Source organism: Hipposideros armiger, unplaced genomic scaffold (genome assembly GCF_001890085.2).
Source record: "Hipposideros armiger isolate ML-2016 unplaced genomic scaffold, ASM189008v1 scaffold_228, whole genome shotgun sequence".
NCBI classification, from domain to species: domain Eukaryota; kingdom Metazoa; phylum Chordata; class Mammalia; order Chiroptera; family Hipposideridae; genus Hipposideros; species Hipposideros armiger.
Window position 1 is genome coordinate 307,750 of NW_017731578.1, and position 15,685 is coordinate 323,434.

At 53.6% G+C, this 15,685-nt stretch overlaps 1 protein-coding gene across 1 annotated transcript in view; it reads left to right on the forward strand.

The window, feature by feature from the left end:
• Positions 1–14,323, forward strand: part of LRP5 (LDL receptor related protein 5) — a 42,947-nt gene extending 28,624 nt beyond the window's left edge. The window contains 5 exon segments of the mRNA XM_019654716.1: positions 78–474; positions 1,753–1,924; positions 11,992–12,208; positions 14,125–14,150; positions 14,152–14,323. Coding sequence (XP_019510261.1) covers positions 78–474; positions 1,753–1,924; positions 11,992–12,208; positions 14,125–14,150; positions 14,152–14,226 — 887 coding nt within the window. The 3' untranslated portion in view covers positions 14,227–14,323.
• Positions 14,324–15,685: the final 1,362 nt, after the last annotated feature.

Here is a 15,685-nt window from a genome sequence, read left to right on the forward strand (position 1 = left end):
TGCCCTCTCCTGTGCCCACCCTGGGCCCATCTCCGTCCTCCCACTGGCCCCTGACCCCACTGCTCATGTGTCCGCAGGGGCCGAGGAGGTGCTGCTGCTGGCCCGGCGGACGGATCTGCGGAGGATCTCGCTGGACACTCCGGACTTCACTGACATCGTGCTGCAGGTGGATGACATCCGGCACGCCATCGCCATCGACTACGACCCGCTGGAGGGCTATGTCTACTGGACAGACGACGAGGTGCGGGCCATCCGCAGGGCGTACCTGGACGGGTCGGGGGCGCAGACGCTGGTCAACACCGAGATCAACGATCCCGACGGCATTGCAGTGGACTGGGTGGCCCGGAACCTCTACTGGACTGACACCGGCACCGACCGCATCGAGGTGACACGCCTCAATGGCACCTCCCGCAAGATCCTGGTGTCCGAGGACCTGGACGAGCCCCGCGCCATCGTGCTGCACCCCGTGATGGGGTAAGGCTGGGGCTGGGGGTGGGCCTAATGGAAGTGAGAGAGACAGTGGCTCTGGAATGTTCGCCTGTGTCAGAGTCCCCTGGAAGAGGGCTCATTAAGACGCACGTGGCGGGGCCCCACTCCCTGCATTCTGACTCAGGAGGTCAGGGGTGAGGCCTGAGAACGTGCATTTCTCACAAGCTCTGGCTCGGGCTGTTGTGTGCATGTGTAGAAAGCCCTGGAAACCTTGGGTTCGTCATTTCTTCCCCTGGGCTTCTCTTCTGTAAAGCGGAACGGTCCCCGGGGCGATTTCTAGGCTAACGGTGGTAGCAGTCCGGATGGCCGCTGCGCCACTGACCTCGTATGTACCGAGTCCCTTCTAAGCACATCACACTCAGGGAACCTTTTCCCCGTCCCCTCACCCCCCGGGGTAGGTACAGTCGTATAGGGGGTGGAGCTGAAGCCCAGAGAGGGTAAGGGACTGGCCCCAGGTGGGGCAGGAGCATGGACGCTGCTCCGGAGGGTGGGACTGTCCCCTAAGTGGGGGTGAGTGAGAGTAAGATGCGGGTCCCCTGGGGGGTCGGGGCAGGGAGGCAGAGGAGCTCGCTGCCAGCTCCCGGGAGGGGACCGTGGTTCGGGGCCGGCTCCCTGCTCTACTGCCGATGAACTCTGAGAAGTCGCTGTCCTCACCTGTGAGATGGGGGTGGGAGGAAGCCGACTCCTAAGTCCCTCCCAGCTCTCAGTCTGAGGACCCCCGGGCAAGTGGGGCCCGCCGTCAGGTGTGTAAAAGAGTAGGGTTCAGGGCAAGAGGGGCCATGAATTGGGGCACAGCTCAGGCAGGTTCTCCTAGTGTTGAACCTTCTGCCTGGGAGCTGCCATCCCAGGATCTAGTTCTGCTCCTTGGGGCCACAGAGAACCTGTCACCTGCTTTGCACATGGGAGCCCCTTAGCTACTTGGAGAAGGGAAGGTCCCACACTGCCGCTTCCGTCTCGACGCTAAGCCTCTCCAGCCCCCAGGTCCCTCATCAGGCTGTCTGCTGTCTGCTGACCTGCTGGATGGGAGCTGAGCCCCACCGGCCCCTTCGAGCCCCGTGCAGTTAAGCCCGCACTGGGGACAGCATTGTTTCTGTGTGTGTGGGGGGGAGGAAGTGGGGGGGGAGCTTGGAGCTCATCTGTCCCACCGGCCAGCATTTCCCGAGCCCCTCCCATGTGATGGGAACAGGCGTTGCTCTCAGCCTGGGGGATACAGCAGGATACAGGACAGATGGACATGGTCACGGACATGTGCTTCTTCTCCAGCCTCATGTACTGGACAGACTGGGGGGAAAACCCCAAAATCGAGTGCGCCAACCTGGATGGGCAGGAGCGGCACGTCCTGGTGAACACCTCCCTTGGCTGGCCCAACGGCTTGGCCCTGGACGTACAAGAGGGAAAGCTCTACTGGGGGGATGCCAAGACGGACAAGATCGAGGTGAGTGGTCCCCACGGGTGAGTACGGTGCGTGGAGCCGTTCAGTACAGACCCTGCAGCCTGGCTGTCCTTGGCCATGAGTTTTATGCAGAGGCCAGGCCTGGCTGCCCCTGCAGCCCTTCATATGTGTTAGGCGGGTGCCTGGGCTCGGTTATTTGGCCATATAGAATCCTGGAAATAATCATTTCTCACGATACATTTCTTACGTGCAGAAAGGCCTTATGGAGGTGTGTAGCTGAGTTAATAACACTGCACGATGTACTGCGGTTAAGTCAGATGTCCTGGGGGAAGTTGAGGGTGCCCAGGAACCCTTAAAACTACTTGTGTGACTTCTTGTGAATCTTTATTTGAAACTACAAAGTTGTAATAAAACGTGCACAGCACTCACATACCCACCATCCAGCTTAAGCCACCACCCATTATCAGTGTAGTTGAAGCCAGAGGTGACCACCACCCTGAATTTGGCCACTCATCCCCAGGCACTAAGGGACATTTTCTTGTACCCCTTGGATGTCTCCCTGGACAGTATGTGGTCTCGTTCTGCATGATTTTCCGGCCGCGTTTAAGTGGTGTCCTGTGCATATTCTTTGGCAACTTGCTTTGTGCTCACGGGTGCATTTTTTTTTTTTGAGGTGCTCTTGATGATACGATAGTTAAATTTGTCCCTAATGCAGGGACATTAGTGACATTCGAGTCTCTCCTCAGCATGGACACCTCCCTCAGTTCCAGCTGCTTCTGAGCGATCCTTATCTGCTTCTGGTCGCCATGCTGCTTGTTGGTGTTACCACCTGGGAGTCACCTTGGCTCTTCTCACAGCTCCACGGGGAGCCCCGCAACAGGCTGCTTGCAGAGGGAGGGCAGGAGCGAGAGTGCGCATGTGTATCTGTGTCTCAGGGTTAGAAGCCATGCTTCTGAGTGGGCATGTGCGGGGGATGCACGGCTGGTGCTGCACCTCCCGTGCAACCCCAAGTAGCTGTCGTCGTAGCCACTTCCTGTTGGAATTCCCTATAAACGATCATTTTTAGAAGGATCTTGTTGCTAAAGGGAGTTTGAAGACACCTGTCTCTTGAGCCTCTGAGCCCGAGGGTCAGACTCTTGTTTCCAGTGGGGTCAACAGACCCCACCTACCCCTCGGAGCAGGTTGGGATGCGTGTGTCCAGCTGACGCCCCTGGACACATTATAGGTATCCATCCCTTTCCTCCCATGGCAGGGGGTTGTCATTTTTATTGTGGTAAAAGAAACAACATAAGATTGACCATCTTAACCATTTTAAAGTGTACAATTAATGAAAGTGTACAATTCAGTGGTATCTAGTACATTTACAGTATTGTGCAACCATCACCTCTGTCTAGTTCATTTTCAGCACCTAAAAGCCTGTACCCATTAAGTACTTGGTCCCCCATCTCTCGTCCCCACCCCTCAGCCCCTGCCACCACTAATTTACTGTCTATCTCCATGGATTTGCCTGTCCTGGACATTTCATGTGGATGGAATCATGCACTATGGGGCCTTTTGTGTCTGGCTTCTTCACGTAGCATGATGTTTTTTTTCGCAACCCACTGCAGCAGGGGTTGCAGCCTACACCGTCGCCGGCGACTCACGGCAACTCAGCTCCAGGTTGAGCTGTTGTTCAGCATCTTAGCTGTAGAGGGCAGTGTCACTGGCCCTCATATGTGGGATCCGAACCGGGGCCCTCTGGCGTCCCAAGCCAGCTCTTAACCAATGCGCCACTCGGCCGGCCCTAGCGTGATGTTTTCAGGGTTCATCCAACTTGTAGCATATGTCCACGCTTCGTTCCTTTTTATGACCAAATAATATTCCGTTGTATGGACAGACCATGTTTTGTTCATCCCTCTGTCTGTAGACGGACATTTGGGCTGTTTCCACCTTTTGGCGATTGTGAATAATGCCGCTATGAACACGCGTGTACATGCTCTTGTTTGAGCGCCTGGTTTTGGTTCTTTTGGGTCTATATCTAGGAGTGGAATTGGTGGGTCATGTAGTAATTTTATGTTTAACTTGTTGAGGAACCACTTTACACTCTCCCTAGTGGGGTATGTGTGTTGTGATTCCAACATATCCTTGCCAACACTTGTAATTTTCCATTTTCTTTTTTATGGTTATAGCCATTCTCGTGGGTGTGCTGTGGTGTCTCACGGTTTTGATTTGCATTTTCCTGATGACTAATTATGTTTCACGTGCTCGTACCATCATAGTATTTTGTGGTACGTGGCGTAGTCCCCATTTGTGGATGAGTTACTGAGGTCCAGGGGACAGGAACTTGCTCAGGGTCACACAGCGAGTAGGTGGTTTTTGATTTTGCAGGTTTAGAATCAGTCCACAGACAGCCCCCAAACAGTGTCAGGCTCCTGGACAGAATGTAAACATCACCCGCCCGGGTAACAGTTAAATAGAACTGACAGAAGTTAGGAGGCCGAAGGGTGGGGAAAGGTAGGAGAATATTAGGGTTTCAAGGAACTAAACAGAGGAACCAAAAATGGTGACAGCACTGTAGCAGGAGGATGGGGAGGGGCGTGTGCAGTGGCTGCAGGGGACAAACCAGAAACAGGCACCATGAGCGTATTACCTATCGATTTGTAGCTAATCGCTGGGACTCCTAAAAGGACTGAAGAATTACAAGTGTTTGGGATACTTGGATCAAACCAACTTGGGAAATGCCAGGTGACTTTTCTGTGGGACCCGCATATGCTTAAGCCAGCTGAGCTTCTACGAGGGGCCTAAATGGCGTGAGTGTTCTCAAACCACTCCATGGAGGGTCCCTTTCTTGTCCCGCTGTGGCTCCGGTGGCACACACGTTGGGACTGTTGCTGCCGTCTGTCCACATGTCCAGACCTGACCCTGGCTTCGGGGTTCGTGCTGGACACACCACCCCAGGGACGCCGCTGACATGGACGGACATGGAGACTGTCCTCTGTGTGGATTTGGTGCTCCTTTTCCCCTTGAGAGCGTGAGAAATGTCCCCAGTGAGTCACAGGTGCATTTGGGTCATGGCAGCTCCTCGGGATCTGCCTGGAGCCCAGGACAGACCCTTCTGGTATTTTCTTCAATGGTGAAATGCCCCAGGGGCCAGGCAGCTGACATAAGGATTAGCTTTTGGGAGGTGACCTGAGCATGCTTGGGGACTTGCCCACGCGTGCCTGCCGGGTGGACTCCCACCTCCTGCCATAGGGTCTTAGGGTTTGCTACTGAGCAGCTAGTGAGCGCCAGCTCTGTTCCAGGTGCTGGGGCCCCCTTTGTAAATATGCCCCCAGAAGCTCCTCTGGTGTGTCCCTTCGGTGCTGCCCATTACATGAACCTTTGGATCAGACACCAGCCTGGGTGCAGAGGCCGCTGCTGGAAGTCAGCTGAGGGGAGAGGGGCCGTGTTTACCTTTCTGAGGGTGCAGTCAGACTCCAGGAGAGAGGGATGGTCAGGGAAGGTATAAACCAGGTGAGGAAAGTGACAGGACATGTTTCACGCTTTGAGCAATGGTGACGTTTTGAAGAGTTACGTCCTGAGGCAAGAAATGGCCAAGCAGACGCTAAGGAGCTGGAGGCCAGCTTTGGGCATATTTAGCCGCGTTGCCTCGAGGGGCAGAATGGATTCCGTTCAGCGTGGTTCTGCACATGGCCTGGCTCTGAAGGCCGGGTGAAGGCACTGGAGGAAGGAACTTTGGATGCAAAGTCCCTTTAAACTGGCTTCCCTTTGAAGAGGTAATCAGGCTCCTCCTGTGTTCCGCCCACCGTCAGGAGAAGGACTTTCCAGGGCAGCTGGGCTGATCCCTTGATGAATTGGGAGGAGAACAAAGGTCTGGAGACGCTGAGCTGATGAAACGTGGATTCTTGGGAATGGCATTAGCGGCACAGAGATGGGATTTATGGGCCCAGGTCCAGATGGAGGGCGGGCCCGTGCGATCCACAGGCGGGGCCTCCTGCTGGCCTAGTCTGTGATAGTGTTCTGGACATCAGGTTCTGGCCAGCCCTCAGGTGACCAGCTAGCTGCCATCATAAGTGACAGGTGGGAGTCACCAGGCGGCTCCCCCAGTGGATGTGGGTTCCGGGCTGCTGTCTCTAGGAGGCAGCCCTGAGCTCCCTTCCCCACCTGGGGTGTGTGTGTGGGGGCCCAGCCAGGTCAGTCCCAATGCCGTGTGGGTTGGGTGTGGGCTGAGGCCTGGGGGTGCAGCCCCCACTCTCCCTCTGTATCCCCTCTGCTCCCTGAACCCTAAGCCTGGAGCCCCTGGGGTTGGAAGTCCCTGCCCGGTGGGTGCCCTTAGTCCACACATAGCCTTGCCGCCTTGCCGCCTTGCCGGTGACGGCATTCCTACCTCCTGGCCTCGCAGGTTTCCCCCTCCCTCCTGCCTGCCCAGCGGGGAGCGCTTCCCTCCTCTGACCGGCCACGCCACGGCTCTTAGGTCTTGTGCCACAAGATTCAACTTTATTTGCAGAAGTAACTGGGACTCACTGTCTCCCTGAGTGTCTCTAATTGATGGCCGCTCGGCCCTGCACCTCTCTCCTCTCCCTCTGACCGAGCTTCTCGGCAGACGCCAGGCCCCTGACAGCCCAGGTGGGTCCTCCCCCAAGCACTTCCTTCCGTCCAGAGCTCTCTCCCGAGCCCACGTGCCCAGCGGGCCCCTGACCTTGTCCTGTGGAAGCCTGGAGTCATCTCCCGCCATGTACTGTGGTCTCCTGTACGGGGATGAGTTGCCTCCTCTATCCACTCGGGCACCCAGAGTGGGGTCTTCCTTTCTAAAATGGCAACATGGCGGTTTTAGCCTGGACGCGGCCTTTTCTGGCCAGAAGCCACGGCGCCTTCCAAACTCATCCAGCGCTTGTGCTCTTGTTCAGCCACGAATCATCATCATCACAATTTCACATGTTTGTGAGCGGGCCATGTCTCCCAAAGCAAGTGGGGGCTCTGGGAGGTCCAGCTTGAATTGGGACCTCCTGGCAGGGACTCGGGACACACTGGGTCTGTGTGCCCCACGGTTACTGTCTCCCGACTCTCTCTGTGGCTCCTGTGACTCTCTCCATTTGCCCCTGGCTGGGCCTCACCTTGCATCCTCCTTTTCCATAGGTGCCACGCGGGCCGTCCCTGAGCAGAACTCCCGTCATGTCACAGTGTCCCCGCCGCAGCCCCCGCCCCACCCCGAGGCAAGCATCTGTTCATTCCACAGCATTTGCTGAATGCTGCCTCCTGCTGGACAAGCATCAGGGGACAGACCCGTGCCCCCGTGGCGGGGAGCGTCCTGGAGGGGAGGCTAGAGGGGCAACAAATAACAAGACAGCTGCAGGGCGGCAGAGGTGGTCCCTGCTCTAGACAGACGCCCAGGAGAGCGGATGGGGGCGCCGGGGAGGGAGCCATGCAAGCCTCCGACCGCGTCCCGGCTGCTTTCCAGCCATGTTTGTTCTGAAGCCCTGCCTTCCCCTCTCCCTTACTTGTGTAAATCCTGTCTGATTCCTTCTGTTTCTAGAGTAGGAGGAGGAATCGTGCCCATGATTAACCCTGAAATAGGCAAAGTGCTTGGACACCCCTGCACACGCACACGAGGCAGGCGCACCGTGACCGGGCGTGTCCATGGAGGGTGGTTTCGGCCATCGCTGAATGAGCAAGGACGGTCCTGCCCTTTTGAAGACCTGAGCTGTCTTTCTGAGGCTTCCTCCCTAGTTTTTCCCCCTCAGGGTTGCTCTGACCCCAGGATAGAACAAGCAGAAATCTTCCAGGCCAACCCCCAGTCCAGGCTATTTGGCTCATCTCTGTGGCAGGAGGCGTCGCCTGTGTGTGGCTGACAGTGTACTTGCTGCAGGCCCTGGAAGGTCACCTGGGGTCTCTGTGGCCTCCTGCTGTCTCACTTGGCCAGGACAGTGGAGCTTGAGTCCCGGCAGCTGTCGGGGCAGGCTTTCAGGGGGCGTACCCGGAGGGGCCGCCACACCTGGCGGCTCTGAAGCACAGACTGAGGAGTTAAAAATACACACGTCCGTCCCCCTGCTTCTGACATTTACTAAGTCCATGGAGGTGACTTCTGGCACAACCAGAACAAGCAGTCCTTGCACGAGTGACAGATTGGCCGTGTGTCCCCTGCCTGTGAGCTGTGGAGAAGGAGAGCACGGGGCTCCCTGGAACAGAGTTATGCGCGTGCGCACCAATGTGTGTGTGTGTGTGTGTGTGTGTGTGTGTGTGTAGGATCTTTTCCTATTACGTGAAACAAAAAAACCTTAGTAGTTTTAATGCTTAGTAGTTTTAATGCTTAGTAGTTTTGTGTCTGACTGAGTGTAATAATTATTCCATCACAAAACAACTTTTTCCTTCAAACGGGTGCTCTCAAAGGGTTGGTCTTGGGCTCAGGTCTCTGCATGACCAAGTCCTTGTAAACAGAGGACTCTGTATAAGGAAATTGCAGCTCAGGTGACTTTCTGGGATCCACCGTTTTGTGGGGCACCCTGCAGACCCCACAGCTGTGGCTCCTGCCCCTCAGAGCACAGCTGAGGTGGGGCTTCTTTGGTGTCTCCCCACCCTCCTTTCCCACCACACGTTGTGCGGTGGGCTGGCTGGGGACAGGTGTCTGCTCTGCTTGGCCTGCATCTCTGCCGTGCCCCAACCCCACCCCAGACCCGGGCATGGAGTGTTGAGCACCGGAGGGCAGAGGCTGAAAGGTCAGAGGGAGCAAGGCTGGCACTCAGGCACCTTTGGCATCTGAATCGACCATTTTGGCACACCTTCTTGGAGACGTCTAGTCTCCTTTCTTGAAAATCAAGGGCACGGGAACTTGTAGAGCAGGGGTTGAAAACTACTACGGGCCACAGGCCAGGATGCCTATTTTTGTATCACTCTCAAACGCAGAATGGTGTTTGAACTTTTAAATGATTTTTAAAAAGCAAAAGAATAGTATTATTTCATGACATGGGAAAGTGATTTGCAGTTCAAATTTCAGAGTCCACAGATAAAGTTTATTTTTGTTTTTGGCACAAATAAAGTTTTATTGGAACACAGCCATGCTCGTTCTTTTACGCGTTGTCCATGGCTGCTTTCCTGCTGCTTGGAAGGACCATATGGCCACAAAGCTGAAGATATTTACAGTCGTTGTCAGAAATAGTTTGCCGGCCCCTATCCTGGAAAATCCGTCTCCCACGGCCTCTCCTGGCTCCAGCATTCTTGGCTGTCCCACATTCTGTGCTGTTATTTCTGTCTGTTTGGATGCGTCACCCACCCAGGAGTCAGATGGTACCTTCTCTGTGTCTTGTCTCCTGACCTCAGTTGAGTGGCTCAGCTTGGCTCAGGACCCCAGGAAAGGCCGAGGCCCCTGAGTTGGGCTCAGCGGGAACCAGAGATGTTGAACCATGTGCTCCCTGTAGACAGGCCCCACTCATCCGCTGCAAGATTTGGGAAGGACCCAGCCCAGCAGAGATACTTTTACAGATGTGTTGGATTTGGTCAAGGTGTGCTGAAAGTTGCTATAAAAAGACCACTTTGGGATCATTTGTTTTCTTAAGTGGTAGGGTCTTGACGCTCTTCCAGGTTGGAGAGCCTGCACAGTGCCTCGTGGGTTCTGTAATCGGTGTGGAAGGTGATGGGGTCGAGGAGTGGCCTCTGAGTTGCAAGGAAGCCCTGTCCCCACCCGCCCCCCTCCCCCAGAGCTGAGGTCCTGCCTATGCGGTGGGCACAGCCAGTCCGGCCATCTCTGGGGTGGGGGGCGGCGCATTGCCACCTCTCACTTTGTTCTGGGCAGCCACGGAGCTGGGGCAAAGGTGGAGAGAGAGCTGCCACTGTGGGCTCGTTTTCATCATTCTTAAACCAGGAAAACAATGTGCTCCCTCATCTCAGTTCCCTAGAACGTTTACTTAAGTATGTCTGAAGTTTCGTTATTTAAGAAAATACGGCTAGAGCGTGCGCTCTTAACAGCAAGGCTGCCTTGTCTGACTCCCGCATGAAAAAAAAAACAAAAACGGAAATAGAGAAAGAAGAGGAAAATCTCTCACAGAGATGGTGTTGACATTTTGGAATATTAAAAGTTGGAGTCTTGTTTTTCCCAGACGTGGATTATTTTCTCTGTGGTGTTAATGTACTGTGTTCTGGCCCCCACCCCCTACTCTTTTCTTCTGAGCCGAGGACCAAGGGTTTGAGCCCCGCCGCTAATGGGACACACAGGACCCCCCCCCACACACACACACTTCCTCTGCTGTGATCCCAGGGCGAGACCCCCTCCCTGGTGCCGGTTTTGTGCTGAGGGTTCTCTGAGGCGCGCTGTGTTCACCACGTAGCGTGTTTTCATCACCTTAACGTGCCTTCCCATGAGGGGCCAAAACCGGAACCAGCACCTAGGCCGTTTTGGAGAGTTAATCTGTCACCTGCCATGTGCAGTTGACCCCTGAACAACATGGTTTTGAACTGTTTAGATGCGGATTTTTTTTTTCAATGAATGTATTTTCTCTTACGGTCTTCTTAATAACATTTCTCTAGCTTACTTTATTGTGAGAATATAGTACATAATACATATAACATACAAAATGTGTGTTCATTGACTGTTTATGTGATTGGGAAGGATTCCAGGCAACAGGAGGCTATTAGTAGTTAAGTTTTAGGGGGAGTCAAAGTCATATGCAGATTTTCTGATTGTATGGGGGGTGGATTGGCACCCCTAACCATTACGTTGTTCAGGGTCAACTACTGCTAACCTGAGGGGCCAGGAGTGGTACCCAGAGTTCCACACAGAAATCCATACAACCTGGGGTCAGCCACCCAGGTGAGGCTGGCAGCTCCCCAGCTCATGGTCCAAAGGGATGCTCTAAGCCCGTGTTTGCACCTGAGCTGCTCGTCGGAACCACCTGTGGGAGCTGCTTTCAGCATCCATACCTGGGCCCTGGGCCTGCCAATTACAATTTAGTTGCACCAGGTTGGGTCCCAGCCATTGTTGTTTGGATAAGTTCCCTGGGTTACAGGTGGCAGACTGAGGTCCATTGGGGTGCAGGGACTTGCCCATGGGGCAGAGCTGAGGTGCGCCCCCGGCTGCCTGCCTCTTCCGCCCGACTCAGGAGCTTTGTCCTGTGCTGTCCGACAGCAGAGGACCAGCCTTTTCTGTTCCACATGCGTCTGATCTGTCCCGTGTGTTTGCCGCCTGCCGCCTGCAGAACAGAGGCTTTTAGGTTCTCTGATGAGCTGGAAATATAATCTGGCTGCAGGAGGCCTGTTGAAACTTGCTTTTGATTTCATTGTGTCGCTTTCATCCTGGCCTGAAAGCCAGGAGTTTGGCTGTTGCGTTTTTATCGTCTTCCTTTTAACAGAAGCGTCTACAGGAACCCCTGTCATCAGAATCACGTCTTATCCTGTTGATGTGTTTCGGTGGGTTAAGGCGTTTTTATGTTTGACAGCACTTTTCTCCTCTGTGGCTTTTGTGGTTGATGCTTTTAATCAGCACCGACTATTCAAGAAAGGGATGTTAGCATGCGCATCTCAGTCAATGGCCGCCAGTGCTTCTGGGGCTGGAAAGCATCCTGGAGCTACAGGCTCAGAACCAGAAGCGCCCTCAGAGGTCACCTGGTCCTGACCAAGCAAGAAATTAGTCCGCAGACAAGCGGGAGGCCTTGCCTAGGACCATCAGTGCACTAGTTGTCCAGCCTTTTGAAACTCGGCTCCGTGTCTTGGGTGTGATCCGGGGCCTCCCGGTGCTCCACCCAGGGCAGGCTTGCTAATCAATGCCAGAACTCCTTCCTACTGAGCCCACCGCGGTCTGAGACCCACACCTGGGTACCAGGCAGCCACTGTCAGTCGATCAGCAATGGTAAGGGAGAGAACACCTGTTTGCCTTGCCTGTTCCCGACCACGCGGCCCCTCTCAGCGCAGCGTCCACACCTAGGTAGGGGAGGCTGTGGGAGAGGCCCTGCACCGGCCCTCACTGACAGTGTCATTCGGCCAGCGCCCCCGATAAGCTGTAGCCCCGGCTTTGTAGTGTGGCCTGGTGGGATGCAGACAGAGCTGAGATTCCTTCTTGGGAGTGAGCCCGTCTGGTTTCGGGCAGCTCAGGCTGGTTCAGACCTGTGTCTGCCCATCCAGACCTGTGGTTCCCATCCCACCAGGTGATCAACGTCGACGGGACAAAGAGGCGGACGCTCCTGGAGGACAAACTCCCGCACATTTTCGGGTTCACGCTGCTGGGGGACTTCATCTACTGGACCGACTGGCAGCGGCGCAGCATCGAGCGTGTGCACAAGGTCAAGGCCAGCCGGGACGTCATCATTGACCAGCTGCCCGATCTGATGGGGCTCAAGGCCGTGAATGTGGCCAAGGTCGTCGGTGAGTCCTGTCAGCCTTCAGCCACGGGTCAGCTGTGCCGACTGGTGCAAAGAAGAAGTGACAGGCTTGTGGATGCCCTTTGGTCCATGGGCGGCCCAGGTTGGGGTCAAAGTTGGAGGCATAAGTGCCCGGCTGGGGTGCCCTACTCTGGGGATGAGCATGACAGGAGGTGGTGATAATGTCTGGTTAAGGCCAGGTGGGCACGGGGTGGTGTATTGACCAGCAATACTTACTGGGCAGTGGTTATGGACTGGTACTACAGGCAATAATGGTTATAATAATGGCTACCACTTGTTGAGTGCCTGCTGTGTGTCAGGCTCTGGCTAAGTGCCCTAGCTTTGGGCAAAGCAACCCTGTGCGCTAATGACTATATTGCCTCATTCACGCCGGGGGGAGGGAAGCAAAGCCATGCAATTAAGGGGTGACCAAGCTCAGAATTTACATGTGGGTTGGCCTCGACCTCATTGCCAAGATTTGCAAAAAATTCACTTGCTACAATTTTGTTTGTTTATGAAAAGGATTCCAAATGCAGGTCAACAAGTTACACGTGAGAGAGTAGCTTCCAGGTGTGATGGGGGTACCGCCGGCTCCGTGGGGATAGGGGTTCTGTTCCAGCTGGGGCCCCAGTGTCTAGTAATGCTCCTGCACATCAGAGGTGCTCAGCAAACCTTTGCTGGGTGAATAAATGAATGAATGACCCACGGGGACCCAGTGCTTGCCCTCAAGTGGTTTACAGTCTGGTGGGTGAGACACCCCATAACTCTGCTACCAGGCAGATGGCTGTAGCTGGCGTGTTAAGGGAATGACTGCTTTTAAAACACAAGGAAGGTCATTTGAGTTTGGAATTTAAGGAGCAGGTGGGGAAGCAGTGTTCGCGGGCAGGGACAGCTGAGCAGTGGCCTGGAGGTGAGCTGTGTGTGCTGACCTGCGAGCAGCCACTGCTTGTGTGTCTCTGGGACAGGCCCTTAGTCCCAGCCTGCATTCCTGGTATGAAGATGATGGAAAAGACAAGCTTTGTTTCACTAGGCAGCTTGTAAAACACATTCATCCTGCATTGTGGACTGTGGGGCCCACCCATGAGTGATTGCTTAAAAAACAAATAAATTCCCAGGGATAAGAAAAAAAGACGTATCCATAGGGTGTGATTAAAGTTGAGAAATTGGGCTCATCTCCCTCCCTCCTTCCCTCCCTCCCTCAGTCTTTCCCTCCCTCCTTTCCTCTCTCTCTCATCTCAGGATTTACTGAGAGAGATGAGGAAAAGAGTTCTTTTCTTAGCTGAAATACTTAACATTAAATTAGAGCCAATTTTAACAGCACCCCAGTAGATGAGTGAGATTAACAGACTGGCCAAAAATAAATGAATGTGCTAAGTACCATCTGCTTTCATAAAAAAGAGGCGCCTTTGGCCGTCCTGGGTGATCTGAGTTTTCGAGGTCGCAGAGGAGCCACGTGGGGGAGTCTCGGGCTCCAGTCCAGTCGGCAGGTCAGGAGTCCTGGCCTGGGGAGGGACAGCTTGTCCCGTCACTGCCTCGAGGTGTTACTGTGTCCAGCTCAGGCCAGGAGGCTAGGTTCTCCCGGGTTCTTGTTCTCTCTGAGCTGCTGCCTACCTTCCCAACTATGTCACCTTCAGCAGCCTCTAAGCGCTTCTGTTTCCTCAACTGGAAAACGGGTGGGATTAGCTTCTACCTCCCAGGTTGCTTCTACTCCCAGGGTTGGAGCGAGTTAACGCACTGGGACCTGCTGGGACCCATTGTTCCTGCCACTTCAGTGCCAGGCAGGACCCGGCTTTCCATCAGTCATCTCCACCGAGTGGCCCTGTTTGTGTCTGGCGGACATAAATCCACACGTGACCGTGGCTCGATTGCCCCTCCCTCTGCTGGGCTGCTGATGTCTAGGGCCTGTGTGTTCACTTCCAGGAACCAACCCGTGTGCGGACAGGAACGGGGGGTGCAGCCATCTGTGCTTCTTCACACCCCGTGCGACCAAGTGCGGCTGCCCCATCGGCCTGGAGCTGCTGAGCGACCTGAAGACCTGCATTGTCCCGGAGGCCTTCCTCGTGTTCACAAGCCGAGCCACCATCCACAGGATCTCCCTGGAGACCAACAACAATGACGTGGCCATCCCACTCACGGGCGTCAAGGAGGCCTCGGCGCTGGACTTCGACGTGTCCAACAATCACATCTACTGGACGGACGTCAGCCTGAAGGTGCGGTCTGCTAGGTGTCCTGCACACAGCTGTCCCATGAACACCTTGCCTGCGATGCAACTGCCCCAAAGGCTTTAAAATGTTGTTTTAATTAATTAATTTATTTATTTATTTATTATTGGGGAACAGTGTGTTTTTCCAGGACCCATCAGCTCCAAGTCAAGTAGTTGTTTCAATCTAGTTGTGGCGGGCGCAGCTTAGTGGCCCATGTGGGGATTGAACCGGCAACCTTGGTGTTATGAGCAGTGTGCTCTAACCAGCTGAGCTAACCGGCTGCCTTAAAATTTTTTTAAAAGACCTATAATGTTTATATCAAATCAAGCCAGTAAGATATTAGTGAACTTATTTTGATAAACTAACATGATTGATTACCATGAGTAGATCGAGGAGACACACACAAATGGGCTTTTCTAGAGCGATTGTGTTTCCGTGAAACGTTTGTGATGCTGTCTTTAGATTAACTCCATCCACTCCCTCCCCCGTACCCCTGGCTTAGCAGACTGTCTTCATTCACGGTGCAAATAGAAACATCCTGGATGAATACAGAGAAAGCGGGGCTTGGCAAATTGGTCCATGGGCTGGCCTCCTGCTTTTGTAAATAAAGTTTTATTGGAACACAGTGATGCCCATTTGTTTATGGACTGTCCACGCCTGCTTTTGTGCTTCTAGAATGGGTTGTCGAGACAGATCCATGTGCTCTGTGAAGCCTAAAATATTTCTGTCTGCTCCTTTACAGAAAACATTAGCTGACCCCTATCGAAAGTGCAGTATTGAACAACTGAACCAGTTTAATCATCTGTCTTTTATTCTACCACTTATATTACTGGTCTCTTAAAGATTTTTCTGATTTTAAAAGTCACAAGGTCCCATTCTAGAAAGAGGGACATATACAGAAGAGTATAAAGAAGAAAATAGAAATTACCCATAACCCCAAGAGCACAAGTCAACCCTTGCTGACATTTCCATGTATTTCTTTGAGTTTTTTTCCTATGATACTGTTTTTCATAATGGCAATTCTATGCTATATAGAATTCTGTATCCTGGTTTTTTCACTTAACATTGTAACCAGTATATTTTAACCTATTATGAACTCTTTTAACGTAATTCTTTCAATGTGTAAAGTATTCCTCGGCACAGCTATTCCCTATTATACTTAACCATTTCCTTATTTTTTAGATGGTCTGGCTGCTCCCAGTTTTTCCCAACTCTAAACAATACCACAGTAATAAAAAGCCTTTTTTGTATTTTCAGTAGTTCTCTGTCTTTTGTAT